This window comes from Petaurus breviceps, unplaced genomic scaffold, assembly GCF_028583685.1.
Source record: "Petaurus breviceps papuanus isolate PSGF00001 unplaced genomic scaffold, PetGlider_PUasm1.0 64, whole genome shotgun sequence".
In the NCBI taxonomy this organism is placed as follows: domain Eukaryota; kingdom Metazoa; phylum Chordata; class Mammalia; order Diprotodontia; family Petauridae; genus Petaurus; species Petaurus breviceps.
This window is the reverse complement of record NW_027186428.1, coordinates 7,489,623-7,503,601: the sequence shown is the minus strand read 5'-3', so window position 1 is coordinate 7,503,601 and position 13,979 is coordinate 7,489,623. Positions and strand designations below refer to the sequence as shown.

At 46.3% G+C, this 13,979-nt stretch overlaps 1 protein-coding gene across 1 annotated transcript; it reads left to right on the top strand.

Annotated features, from left to right (window-relative positions):
* Positions 1-1,492: 1,492 nt before the first annotated feature.
* On the top strand, positions 1,493-12,805 carry IRF1 (interferon regulatory factor 1). Its single transcript, XM_069103864.1, has 10 exons — positions 1,493-1,837; positions 3,515-3,606; positions 4,990-5,089; positions 5,746-5,922; positions 6,051-6,100; positions 6,185-6,320; positions 7,666-7,788; positions 8,433-8,479; positions 10,428-10,560; positions 11,865-12,805. Exons 2-10 carry the CDS (start codon positions 3,520-3,522, stop codon positions 11,984-11,986), a joined length of 975 nt encoding a protein of 324 aa, XP_068959965.1. The 5' UTR covers positions 1,493-1,837; positions 3,515-3,519; the 3' UTR covers positions 11,987-12,805.
* The last annotated feature ends 1,174 nt before the right edge of the window (positions 12,806-13,979 follow it).

Genomic DNA, 13,979 nt, shown 5'->3' with positions numbered 1-13,979 from the left:
TGTTTGAAATGTCGAAAATGAGGAGAAACCAACCCCCTGCTATCTCCGAGAAGCTCTTATTGTGAGCAAATTGAGGAGAGGGACTATCTTTTGCCTTTTGCTGTGGGTATCCCCATAATTTAGCACCATCATGCTTGGTACATAGTGTGAACAGTTAGGTGGTGCAGTGGATAGAGTCCAGGCCTGGAGTCAGGAAAACTCATCTATCTCCCTGAGTTCAAATCTGGCCTCAGACACTTACTAGATGCATGACACCCAGCAAATCACTTAAGCCTGTTTGCCTCAATTTCCTCATCTGTAAAATGAGTTGGAGAAGGAAATTGCAAACCACTTTAGTATTTAGGGATCACAAAAAGTTGGACAGGGTTAAAGTGGCACATGGCAGGTGCTTAATAAATGTTGATTGAGTCTTGTATCCCCAGTGCTTCTCACAGTGTCGAGCATACTGTAGGCACTTAATAAAGGTTTATTGACTGAACTGGGGGGATTGCTAAAGGAGAAAGGTGGAGGAGGGGAATCTTATGTCTCCCCCAAACAAACTACTCTTTTACTCTGGATTTGTACTGAACTGCAAAGTGGATTCATCCTACTTCTGCCTCTCCAACACCCAGATCACTAGGGATGGAGGAGTTCAGTTCTATTGAAGTCGCTCCTATAGTTGAGAGACATTGTGATGGGGAAAAGGTTGGCTGTAGAGTTCACACCTAGTGTTCTGTGATTCACAAAACACTTTTCTCACAACTTTGTAATATAGACAGGGAACAGGGCCAGGACTGGAAGTTTTCTTCTTTCAGGTTTAGTTTGATTGATAGATAAATAGATAACACAGATAGATCAATCGATCTGCCATCCAATTCTGTTTAACATTGTGTAGGGAATCAGGGGGCAAGGTGAGAACTGGAAAGTCCAGATCTTTCACTGCCTGGTACAATGGCTTCTGCTGATTTTCCTGGATTCACTCTCTGTGGCCACCCTGAAGGTGGCAGATAACTACATTCCAGAGAAAGGTGAGTCCCTGGCACCACTACCTAGCACCCTCCCCCTGGGGCAACACCCCTGACTGCTGTCTCACCTTGGTCCGGGAAAGTGCAGAGAAAAGATGACAAGAGGAATAAGATAATTGTGTAGAAGTGAAGGATTCCAAAGCCTGGGGAAAACGAAAAATCTTGAGCACGGTTTTCCTGAGTGGCCTCTCTCTTTTTCCCTAAGGGCAGGCAGCTGGAAGCTTGGAGCCCAGAGGGTGTCTCTCCTGGGCAAGCCAGACTGCCTGTTGGGGGTGTGTCCGTATCCCGCGGAGGTGGGGGGAGTGCGGGAGGGGGGGGGAGAGGAAGGAAGGCAGAGGGAGATGTAGCAAGCGAGCTGGGGAGGGAAAGAGGCGCTGTACTTCCCCCTAGCCTCTAGCACTACAACGGTCTGATTTCCCCGAAATGATGCTTTCTGATCAGCCAATCAGCGGTGGCGCGGCTCCCCATTGGGCGGGGATAGGCTCTGCCCAGAGCGGGGAATCCCGCTCAATGTTTAGTCTTCGCGGCCGGCTCCAGGACCTAGGCTCAGAGCTAAAGGCGCCGTCCAAGTGGTAGGAGGCCAAGAGCAGGATCAGGAGCAGGACCAGGAGCAGAATCCGTGCCACCGACTCTGCCGACTATCCGCGGCAGGGGACACCCGGAGCAGGGCCGGCGGACTCCCAGATCAGCCTTCCCTGCTTGAAGCCCCTGGAGCTGCCCCACGGGAGGCGACAGCGGGCCCAGAACTAGGCGGGCGAAAATTGGGGACAAGGCGAGCTCCAGCTTTCCAAGTCAGACTTCTAAGGCAGCTGCAGCGTGGGCCCCTGACCCAGGTAAATGGGGCCTTTAGCTCACAACCTTTTTTGGGAGACCTGGGCCATAACCCTACTCTCTCCCCCACCTTCCGTCCTCGCTCCTGGAAAGAGCGCTGGGACAGAAAGTAGGAGAGCTGTGCCTATCTGCGGCCAGGGGCTGACCCTTTGGGGGAGGGGGAGGGGCGCACTCCTCGCTAGGGCGCCCCTGTCATTGCCTCTGCCGAAGGCTCGGGCTTTTCTTTCCCCAGACCAGGAAGTAAAGACTATTAAAAAAAAAAAAAAAAAAAGGCAAGAGAGCTAAGACGCCGGCTTAGCCGAGCCGCTGCTGAGCCGAGTTGTAATGTGTATGTGCAGGGCTTGCTCTGTGCTGGGTGCTAAGCTGAGCTCTGCTGCTCGTCTCTGCTGTGCCGGAGGAGCTTGGCCTTGGGAGGGCGTTTGAGGACAAGCAGCCCAGAGGGAGGGGGTGCTAGCTGCCCACGGAGAGGAAAGGCCGGGAAGCACTGACCCTCCCTCCACCCAGCCATTTCCCCTCCCAAGTCCTCAAGCCAGAAAGTCGTTGGCTTTTGGTCCCCGATCCAGAAATCATTTGGGATCATGTGGCTCCGGCCTAAGAGTGGGGATATCTCTCTGCTTCTACGAGCAGACGCCGCTGTGAAACTACACAACCCAGGAGCATGGTCATTACCCCGGGCCATCCACGGGGTATATAACTACACTGCCTAGGAACTAGGAGGCTACACCACCGGGGCCTGTGTTGCACGTGCCCCCAGGAGAAGGCCGACAGAGGGCCAGCCTGCCCTTCCCCCTGATTCTGGGAAGAATGGCCCAGTTGCTGTCTAGTCCACAACTTTCAGAAAACCTAACTGAACGCCACCTGTCCCCGCGAAGCAAGTGTATAGACTCAAAACTCCAGTCACCCCCTGCCAAGGTGCTGGGGCCAAATTGTCCTTGCAGGGAAAGGTCTGGGGGACTAGTTGTGGGGGTGAACTGAAGCCCCAAAACAGCCGTGGGAGGGGCTTCCTGGAGGAAGCGGGGAAGGTTAATTCTGCTGGAGGGGAGAGCTCTTTAGCACAGGGGCGGTGGATGGGGGTTGCACTGAGCCTGGATAGTTAATACTCTGCTGAATGGCAGGCAGATCAAGAAAGCTGCGTTTTGAGAAGTTGCAGTTGCTTAGTAAATGTTAAAGTCTCCCTTCGAAAAAGGGGGAGGAAAATTTCTGGCCGCGCAAAGTGATTAGTTTTGTTAATAACAGAGTGGAGAGAGTGGACTGTTCATCTCTGCGGTGATTCGTAGCTGGAGATACTTTTCTCGGCAACAGGTGGCCTAGAAAATGAAAATGAAGGCCCCTCCTTCACAAAGAATTTTTTACCAGTGGAAAAAAAAAAAGACAGGCTGGGCATTTAAACATAAAAGTGGGTCTTAATCTCTTCTACAAAATTCTTAATTTATTTCCTGCCTGTCTTTGGCTCACATGCCTTCAGGCCGTTTGTTGAGAAGGGAAGAATTTAGAATTAGAAATGTTTGTGCATCGTGTTTAAGGATGTCTTCTTTCCTTAATTGTCCTTCACTATGCATGCATCACCTTTCTTGTTGTGGCTGCATATGTGTCTCCCTGTGTCTGTGGGATGGAAGTGGATGTGTAGAGCAGTTGTTTCCTTCAGCAGTTAAACCTGAGCATTTTTCTTGGCTTCACAGACAACATGCCCATTGCCAGAATGCGCATGAGACCCTGGCTAGAGATGCAGATTAATTCCAACCAAATCCCAGGCCTGACCTGGATTAACAAGGTGAGAGACCCACCTGTCTGGTTCTGTTTTGTTTTTTTCTCCTCTCCTGTTAAGCAATACCTCATGCTATATGAACTACAGATCCAAACAGATCTGGGAGAGGAAAGAGTTTAGGAGGCAGAAGAGTGTGTTTTCCCAGGCCAGACCCTGTGTGAAGTATGCTCTAGGTGTGCAAGGCACTCTCCTTGGTGTTTGGGTTTCCTGGGCTCTCCCATCTCTCCTGTTTTAGCACAGACAAGACCCAAGCCTAGGAGTGACCAGCAACTTCCAATGGTGCCCATTTCCAGCATTTTGAACTCCTCAAACTGGCCTTAGCCATTGCAGACTTCCCCCTTGATGCCAGAGATAGGCAAAGAACACTTTCTGACTGAGAGTTGTAAGGAATAAAGAACCATCCAGAAGAAGTGATTCTACCTTTAGGACTAGGAATGAGCCTTTAATCCGTTACTTAGCTTTTTCCTAATGCAGGGGAATAACAATAATAATAACTTGTATGTTCCTTTCTGGACTTGTGATTTCATCAGCATAGGGAATCCCCTGTGATGAAATTCCCTCCGCAACCAAGTCAGCAATTGGTGCAGTTTATATAATCTCCCTTGATTTAAGGGAGCTGCCTGGGACATTAGGGGATTACTTGATCTAGTCAGGATCGCACAACCAGTATATGCAGAGGGAGTACTTGAACCCAGATCATCCTGGATTCCCTCCCACCTGTATCTATCCACTACCCCATGCTGCCTCTCATCTTGTACTTTTTACATAGTTATCACACACACCGTGCCATTTGATCTTCATAAACCCCTCAGAGATAGGTATCCTCATTTTACAGATAAGGGAAATCAAGTCCAGAGAGTTCAGGCGACCTGCTCAGAGTTTGATCATGAGTTAGCTGCAGAGCCTGAGCTCTAACTTGGGTCTCTTACTCTTCTGCCACGTGTTGTATAGGGTAAGGGGATCTGTCAGTTTAGGAAACAATGTTGAGATCACTGTGCTCAGAGAAGGATCCCATCTCAAAAGAATGCATTATCACTCATCTCTCTACTTAGAGCAGACTTTGTATCCAGAAAAAGGAACCAGACAAAGCCCAGAGCCAGGGTCAGAGGTTGCCCCTCAAGGGCAGCGGAGGTTTGCTGTAAATATGGCATACATGCTGAGGAACATGTGAGTCCTCTCTCCCTGGGATTCTAGTTAGGAAGAGATGAATGCCCTGTCATGATCAGCTTCAGATTTTATACTTGACCTAAATTTCTTGCCCCTTGTTTTGTTATTGGATAGCTCTAACCTTAGTCTATATACTTTTGCATGTTACTGCTTCTTGGTGACTTTTGGATACACACAGAGGTACAGTTTTATATTCATCCTGCACTCTGCTTTAAATTCCAGGAAGAGATGACTTTCCAGATCCCATGGAAGCATGCAGCAAAGCATGGCTGGGACATCAACAAGGATGCCTGTCTTTTTCGGAGCTGGGCCATTCACACAGGTAGGTAGATGCCATGTCTGGAGCTGGGCCTTCAGCATGGGAAACCTCAGCAATGCAGAGAATGGAAAACGGGGATACAAACGGAGGGGATTTGTTTAAAATGCTTAGAGCTCATTCTAGTCGAAGAGAGGACTCTTTCTCTTTGCTTTGAGTCCCTCATCAAGGTCCCTAGTCACTGATGATCTTGGAGAAATCTCTCTTCTGACTGATCCTACTGCCCAGCTCAGTCTGGGCCTTTCTCCTATAACACAGGAACATGTTAAACATGGCTTTTTTTACCTCAATTAATCAGTCAGCCAATCAGCTATTGACAGCCATCATTTTCTTGACCTAGCTGATTAAAGAAGTTTAAAATCTGACCTGTAGCCCCTTCCTTCAGGAAGTTTACAGTCTATTTGGAGAGCTAAACTGTACCCATGTAAAATAAATAGAGAATATATAAGGAAATACCAAAGTATGGAGGCAAATATGGTATTTTTTGAGCATGCCAGGATGATCTACAGTCATATAGTGGTTTCCCAATAAACTGTAAGGGGCAGAGCAGACATTGCCTGTGTCAAGAATGAGCCCAAGTTTCCCCAGGGAAAATATAAGACACTCAGTGAGACATCCACTTGCCTTTTCACAATGATCTTGAAACCTTTTATCTTCTTTAGGCCGATATAAAGCTGGGGAGAGGGAGCCGGACCCTAAGACATGGAAGGCCAATTTCCGATGTGCCATGAATTCACTCCCTGACATAGAGGAAGTAAAGGACCAAAGCAGGAATAAGGGCAGCTCAGCTGTGAGAGTGTACCGGATGCTCCCACCTCTAACTAAGAACCAGCGGAAAGGTAAAGGGGAGGAGACTACTGGGTGGAAGGTACAGGAGAGTGAGGAGGGGAAGGGCAGATAGGATGGAAAAGGGAGGCTGCATTCAAGGAGGTGGTATAGATGCTTACTTAATATGTATGTTTCACAGAGAGAAAGTCCAAGTCATCCAAAGACTCCAGAAGCAAGAGCAAGAGAAAGGTAAGTATTTCCTTAAGGAGACATATGGGAAGTGGGAGGAGATCAGTGCAAGGCAGGGGCCTGAATCTCTTCTGTTCTTGGCAGTCATATGCAGAATCCAGCCCTGATACCCAGTCGGATAGGCTTAGCAGCTTGACTCTCCCTGATGATCACAGTGGCTACACAGCTCAAGTTTATGTGGAGCAGGACATGGAGGTGGAAAGCTCTTCCGTCTCATTGGGTAAGTCAGTGAACATGTGTGCCCCACTGCCATGTGAGAGCCTTCCTGCTCTTTGTGGCCCTGAGGATGGCATTTACTGAGCTCAGGGTCTTATGGTACCCCGGCTAGAAGGGACCTTAGCTCTTTCTCAAGAACATTGTTACTGAGGAAGGGATCTCAAAGCTCTTTTTAGTACTTAGCTCTTTGTAGCCAAGTTTATCCATTTATTTTTGGATTCAAAAGATCTTAGACACTAGAGACACCCAGGAGCTGGTACTTAGGAATTTAAACATTGTCCCTTGCCTAGGCACTTTCAACATTGCCCTGAATCATCATCAGTCTCATTTGTGGTTCAAGGTCACATATTTTTCAGTGGATTCAGATCTTTCCTGAGTCATATTTCTACAACTTGGGACAGGAAAATCTGGAGGTCTTAGTGGATTCCAAGCTTCAGTATGAGTTATAAGCATGATATGGTGACCAAAAAAATCTAATCTAGTGTTGGGCTGCATTAGGGCAGGAATAGCTTCCAGGAATAAAGAAGGAATGGTCCCACTATACTCTACCCTGGTCCAACACACCTTGAATACTCTATATTGCTCAGGGCACCACATTTTAGGACATCAATAAGCTAGTTAGTGTTCAGAGGAAGATAACCAGGATGATGGAGAGTCCTTGAGTCTGTGCCATGTGAGAATGGGTTGAAAGAACCTGTGATATTTAGACTGGAGGAATGAATACTCAGGGTACATGATTCCTGTTTTCAAGTATTTGAAAGGCTGTCACATGAAAGAGGGATTAGCCTTGTTCTATTTGGTCCTAGAGGTCAGAAGTAGGAGCAATGGCTAGAAATTGTACAGAGCTTGAAATTAGGAAAAACTTCTTAACAATTAGAACTGTCCAAGAGCTTAATGAAGGGAATAATGCCAAGGGAAGCAGACGTTTGGGAGTTCTTTGAGCAGAGGTTAGATGGGCTATTGGCCAGGTAATGCTTTGGTGTAGACCTACACAACTTGGTAGTAGGTAGAGGCCAAAATTAAAATGCCCCCTTCTTTGGGCCACAGATAGGATTTTTAGTGGCTCACTTTCCAAGTAAAGGTAACTAGAGACAGAAGGATGATGGTTGCCGTGGGTCACATGACAAACGAGAGAATGAAAGTGGCAGGCCCCCCAAAATCCTTTGGGTGGGCCACATGTTGTGCAGGCCTGCTTTAGTGGGAATTCTTTTTCAGTTACAGGTTTGTGCAATTGACTGCTGAGGTCCCTTCTAATGCTAAGATTATCTGAGTCTGTGAATGGAAAGAGCTGTGATCTTTTACATAAATCTGAAGTTCTGATTACTTACTGGCTCTTAACCATTTCCCAGATCTCTCCTCCTGTGATGTCAGCAGCACCCTCCCTGACTGGCAAGTCTCAATGGATATCATCCCTGATAGCACCAACGACATATACCCTTTCCAGGTGTCGCCAATGCCTTCCAGCTCTGATGGTTTGTATCTCCTGAGACCCATAGAACTACTTCTAGCCTTGACCACAGACAGCACTTTAGGATTCCCATTTTCTGCAAAGCTCTCCCATAAGGTTTCCGGGAGTGTCCCAATAGGATTTGGTGCCCAGGAGGGAAATGTTAGCATTTCCTTCTCAGTGAGGAGCTTCAAAGATAGGCCAGGAAGAAATGAGGCAGCAGAGATATCCTGACATTACAGGTCAGGTGTGGACTGTAGTGGGCGTGGGAGGGAGGGAGAGAACATGGGGAAGAAGCCTGGTCTGACAGGATTATTGGTAGCACGGCAGAGGTTTGGTTTAGAAGGGAGGCAGCTTGTTTCCCGGGCTTCTCTGTAGGTTGTCACTGGTACATCCCTCTTCCAAGATGGAGAGGATGGGGTGGGAACAGTGACTGGCTTCCAGGAATCTGGCCCAGAGCCCAGAAACAGCTGACTGCCCAGACTAGTTTCCCAAGTGAGGACTCTGTTTCCAGTAGTCCAGTTAGCCTAGCCTGTGAGCCCTATGTCTGTGAGGAGCCCGCTGTGTACAGTTGGGTGCAGGGAGAGTTTGGTGGGGCTGGCTTCCCAAGAAGAGGGAAGAAATGACTCAACAACCACTTTTTCTCTGTCCTTTACCACAATATATCAGCAACGGACGAGGAGGAGGAGGAAAAACTACCTGAGGACATCATCAAGGTAAAAATCCCTTTCTGCTTTTATGGTCAGCTTTAAGGAAGTGGTAGTTTGTTAGTCATGGAGGAAAAAAAACCCAAAACAAACAAAAAACAAGGAAGCCTCTTGAAAAAAATGGCAGGTGCTAGTTTGTTACCACAGAGATGGAGGCCACACACAAATGACTACAAGAATGCCCCATTCTCTTTGTCTAACTACAGAGAGGCTCAGTATTGGGGGGATGTAGGAGTAAGGAGAGAAAATCTCGATTACTTTCATATGGCTGATCTAACCCACTTTGAGGCTCACAGCTTATGTTGAATCCTTAACCAGCTTCCTCCACATTAGTCAGTGGGTACTGAGGGAATGTAGGCTAATGCTGAGTTCTGGCCCTTGGAATACAAGATTGTATCTCTTCTTGCCTGCAGAAAACTTGTGCACCTATTTATGTTTTCCTAAAGAAAAATTTCATTCAATAGACAGTAAGCGGCTAGCATATACAAAACACTGAGGCGTCTGAACACATACACACACGTACAGAAAATGATGGCATAAGATAGTGTGATAAAAGCTGTGGGAAAGGCCATACATTGTGTTATAGGAAATTATTGAGATAGGAGATAGAGCTGGGAGGAAATTTAGATGCCATTGAGTCTTGCTCCCTTAAGGAAGAAGAGACTATTTCAGCTTTGAGCTGAGGGTGGTAAGGGAGTCAGGACAGTTTTCACAGAGGAAGGAGCACCTAAGTTAGATCTGGAAGGAAAAGAGGGACTTCAGTGGACGGAAGTGGAGTTAAGGTCAGGGAGTCCACTCAAAGCATAAGGTTGCTTTTTACTACCATGGAATACATGGAAACCAGAGCTGGAAAGAAGTTGAGAATCACTGAAGGACAGAAACTCAGTTTGGCCCCTATATAGATAATATATGAAGCAGGTGAAATAAGGCTGACAGGTAGCTGGAGCCAGATTAGGGAAGAATTTGAAAGGCTCTGGAGTTTAAGTAATGGGGAGAATCACCAACAGATTCCGAGTTGTGGGGAGTTATATAATCAGAGCAGATAAAAGCATGAAAGTTAGAATGAGAGGAAACTATTACAATAGTCCAGGGGAGAAAATCTGCAGGCTAGACTAGGGTAGTTGCAGTTGAGTAGAAAGCAGAGACCAGATACAGAAGATGTTGTGAAGATTAAAACCTTGACAGCTGAGTAGATTAGTAGAATGAGGAGCAGGAAAAAGTGCAAAAAGACCCAGGAGTCTTGGTGACTGGAAGGGCAAGTTTCCACTGGGAGACATAATGGTGTTAGGAAAGATGAGGTTCAGCTTTAGACATGCAGAGTTTAAGGCTCCTGTGGGACAACCAGATGAAGATGATCAGTAGGCCTTGTAAAGTGTGGAGTATAGTCAGCAATGGGGAGCCACTGCAGCCTTTTGAGCAAAGGAGTGACATGATTGAAGACAACTGAAAGCTATCTGTATTTCACTTGTGATCTTGTTTGATATTTGCTCATCACAATTAAGTTAAAATACAACAGCATGATAGTGTTTAGAGCCCTGAGTCCAAAGACCTCAGTTCAGATCTTGATTTTGTCACTTGTTATCTGTGTGACCCTGGGCAAGCCTCTCCTCTTTGGGCTTCAGTTTCCCCATCTGGAAAATAAAGGGTTGGCTGAGATGAACTAAACCTTCCAACTCTTGACATTATGACTTGAAGATTAACTTCAGGTTCTTGATGGAGTACAGTGGAAAGGACACCATGGAGAGAAAGGATAATGTATTAGGGAGTTAATAAAGCAATGGGTCAGTGTAGTGGGCTGGTCATTTAGGTTTTTGCCATGGGGTAAGGGAATGTTGTCATTCAAGGCCACAGCACTGGTCCTGGGCAGTGGTCCCCTCTCACGGGCACTTTGGTTTGTCATTGGGACTATGGGGAAATGAGAACACAGGATAACCCCTTCCTTTCTTCTCCCTTCCAGCTAATAGAACAGTCAGAGTGGCAGCAGACTGATATCGACGGTAAAGGGTATCTGCTTAATGAACTAGGCACCCAGCCTATCTACAGTAACTTCAACTTGAAGGAAGAAGAGAGCGACATGGATGGGTCAGGAGGTAGGGAGAACTCTGGGCTCCAAGTCCTGTGGAGGAAGGGAGGCCCCCGAGGAGGGGAAGAGGCTTCAGGGCTGTGTCACCTTGGGCAAGCCCTTGGAACCTCTGGGGCTCAGTTTCCTCCTCTAGAGACAGGGACAATGAGATTTGTGTTGGCCACCTTACCACGCAGTAGGGAGGATCACATCATTCCCTTTGTCTCCACTCACCCAGATACCACCCAAGCTGAGGCCCTCATCACCTGTTGCCTGGATTATTGCAGAAACCTAACTGGTTTCCCTGCCTGATGTCCCCCCACTCCAGCCCATCCTCTGCAGAATGTTTTCCTTGAAGTACAGACTACTCCCCTACTCAATGACATCCAGAAGCTCCCTATCACTTGAGTTTCTGATAGGAATTCCTGTTTGGCATTCAAAGCTTGTCACAACCTGGCCCCTACTTAGCTTTCCTCACTCCTTGTTATTCCCCTATGCTCTGTGGACCAGTCGTCTGCTTATTTTGCTCAGCACTCCCATCTCCTGTCTCCAGTCCTTCTCACTGGCGGTTCCCCTTAAGCACCATCCTCTCCTATCTACCTAAGAATTTCAGGATTTAGCTCAAATCCCATCTAATACAAGAAGCCTTTCCCAATCCCTCCCCTCCCCCTCCCCTTGCTATTGCTTTTCCTACCCTCTCTTTAGCTTTTGTCTAGTCTGACTCCCCTGAAGGTAAATTCCCCAAGGGCAGGCATTGTTTAACTTTTGTCTTTGTGTTCCTAGCACCACTTCCTGCACAAAATAGGTGCTTAATAAATGTAGTTAATTGACTGATTAAATGAGATAACAAAGATGCTTTATAACTAAAGATTGACTAAAGTAAAAGGTATTATTAGTCTCAAAGACTGACTGAAGCAAAACATCCTTAATTCTAAACCCCCTTAAGAGTGTGAATCAGCCACATTACTAACATTGGCAGATTAAGGAATAGCTGTTGTTTCTTATCCCCTGATATACCCCCAAAATAAGGGCTTTCCCAGATGTTCCCTCACCCATTGGCATGTAAACTTGGGCAAAAAAAAAATAGAATTCATGTAGAGAAATCTCTATCTCCTCTTCTCTGTTTCTCCTGATAACATTTGGGTCATAGACCTAAGACCCTCTGGAACCCATGGAGCAGTGTTTTAGGGTCTGGGAACCTTCCTTTTTTCAGTGATATAGGTAAAAGAGGCCATTGGCATGCCTCTTAAATTTGTAAGTCTCATAAAAAGATTTTTTTCTATCTAGACTGTGGCTGACAAATCTCACACTTCCTTTCTCATTTTCTTCCAGAAGTTGTTGGGTTGAATTTACGAGCCTTCACGGAACTGAGGACCCTGGATGCAAGTTGGATGGACACCCTGTTGACACCTGTCAGACAGCCCAACATCCAGGCTATTTCCTGTGGGCAGTAACCGTGTTCTCTGACCCCAGTGAGCCGATAGGGCAATGTTTTGGTGGCTGGTGAAGACAGTCCTTTTACTGCATCGCCCAAGAAACTTAGGGTCAGAAGAGGGCTGGACCTGCCCCCTAGAAAGACTGGTATCAGGATTTTCAATACATGTCAGAAAGACAATGAAGGTGGGGGCTGCAACTCTTTCTACTCATTAGTTTCCCACTTTGTGAGCTCCCAACTGCTATATTCTGGACTGTCCCATTGAGATATAGTGGCTGTGAGGTCTGGGCAAACTCCTGATTTGGTGGAGGGAAGGAAGGATCAGTTCAGTAAGGCCTCTTTTTGCCCCCATACTGGACAAGAGAATTCAGCAAAAACCACTGGTGACAGTCATTTGCACTAAAAATAATGACCTTATTTCATAATCATTTGCACTAAATGAGCCCTTTCCCCTAAAGACCCTTGGGCTGGCGTGTAAATGTTTTAAGGCCAGTGAAATGTGAAGGAAAAATGAATCACATACAATGTTACTTCCTCCAGACTTTCTGTTAGAGAGGAAACCCTCTCTTGAATCCTAACTCACATTGGCTGTGAATAGTTTTTCCTCACAGAGCTTTGTATACACTATTACCCCTCCTCCCCCCAAATCTCAACCATCTACATTTATTTATGCTGTCCCTTGAGGAAGTGCTGTGTGCTGCACAGTGCTTATGGAGAGAAGTGAACGTGCCTTGGCTTTAAAATTGGAAATACCATCCATTACTAAGTCATGTATGTGATCCTATGTAAATATGTAAATATGTGAATTTGTTTTTATTAAAAAATGTTTACAGAGGAATCTTCCGAGTATGCCCCTTTATGTGGAAATATATCAGAAAATGGAGATGAGGATAAATTTATGCTTTATAGTCAACATTTATTAAACCCTTTCTATGTGCCAGGCATGGTACAAATAAAGACAAAAAACAGTCCCTGCCCTCAAGGAGTTCATGGTCTAATGGGGGAGACAAAATGCAAACAACTTATGCACTTAAAAGGGATATATATATGATGAATTGCAAATGATAAAGGGAAAGCATTAGAATTAAGGAGCATTGGGAAAAGCTTCCTGTAGAAAGTGGGATTTTAACTGATACTTACAGGAAGCCAGGACATGGAGGTGAGGAGAGAAGTGTGCAGGCATGGGGGACTTTTGTGAAAAGTCAGGAGAATGTGTGTCATGGAAGAGGCAGCAAGGAAGGCCAGTGTCACTGGAATGCAGAGTACATGGAGGGAAGTCAAAGTGTAAAAATAACTGGGAAGACAAGCAGTCAGTTTGTGAAGGGCTTTAAAAGCTAAACAGGATTTTATGTTTGATCCTGGAAGCAATCAGGAGCCAGTAGAGTTGAGCTGAGTAGGAGTGATATGTTCAGACCTGTGCTTTGGGAAAATCCCTGGCAGCTTAGTAAAGAATGAACTGGAGTGGGAGAGACTTGAGGCAAGAACACCAAGAAAACTTGCAACAGTCCGTGTGTGGAGTGATGGAAGCCTGTACCAGGCTAGTGGCAGGCTCACAGGAGAGGAAGGAGTGTGTGTGTGCGTGTGTGTGTGTGTGTGTGTGTGTGGTGTGTGTGATACACGACAAGAAGGTGGCCTTGACAAGACTTGGCAAATGAATGGATATTGGCAGTGAGGGAGAATGACAGTTAAGAATGATACTTAGGTTTCAAGTCTGGGGGACTGAGAGGATGGTGATGTTCTCAACAGAAATAGGAAGTTCAGAAGAGGGTAGAGGATTTGGGGGGAAAGATCATGAGTTCTGTTTGGGGAATGTTGAGTTTAATATGTCTACAGGATATCCAGTTCAAGATACCTGGTAGGCATTTAGAGATGAAAGGCTAGAGGTAAGGAGAGAGGTTAGGGCTGAATAAGTAGATCTTAGAATGATCTGCATAGATGATCAATGCTGATGAACTCATTCTCAATTTCTTGCCCAAGTCTGACCTTAAGGATGCAAGGTAACATGTACTTGG

Bases quoted from the DNA above. Each gene is read 5' to 3' on its own strand.
- IRF1 (XM_069103864.1), top strand. From the start codon at position 3,520: ATGCCCATTGCCAGAATGCGCATGAGACCCTGGCTAGAGATGCAGATT. The intron at 6,101-6,184 runs GTAAGTATTTCC...TGTTCTTGGCAG, and splicing joins GAAGCAAGAGCAAGAGAAAG to TCATATGCAGAATCCAGCCC. The intron at 10,561-11,864 runs GTAGGGAGAACT...ATTTTCTTCCAG, and splicing joins CGACATGGATGGGTCAGGAG to AAGTTGTTGGGTTGAATTTA.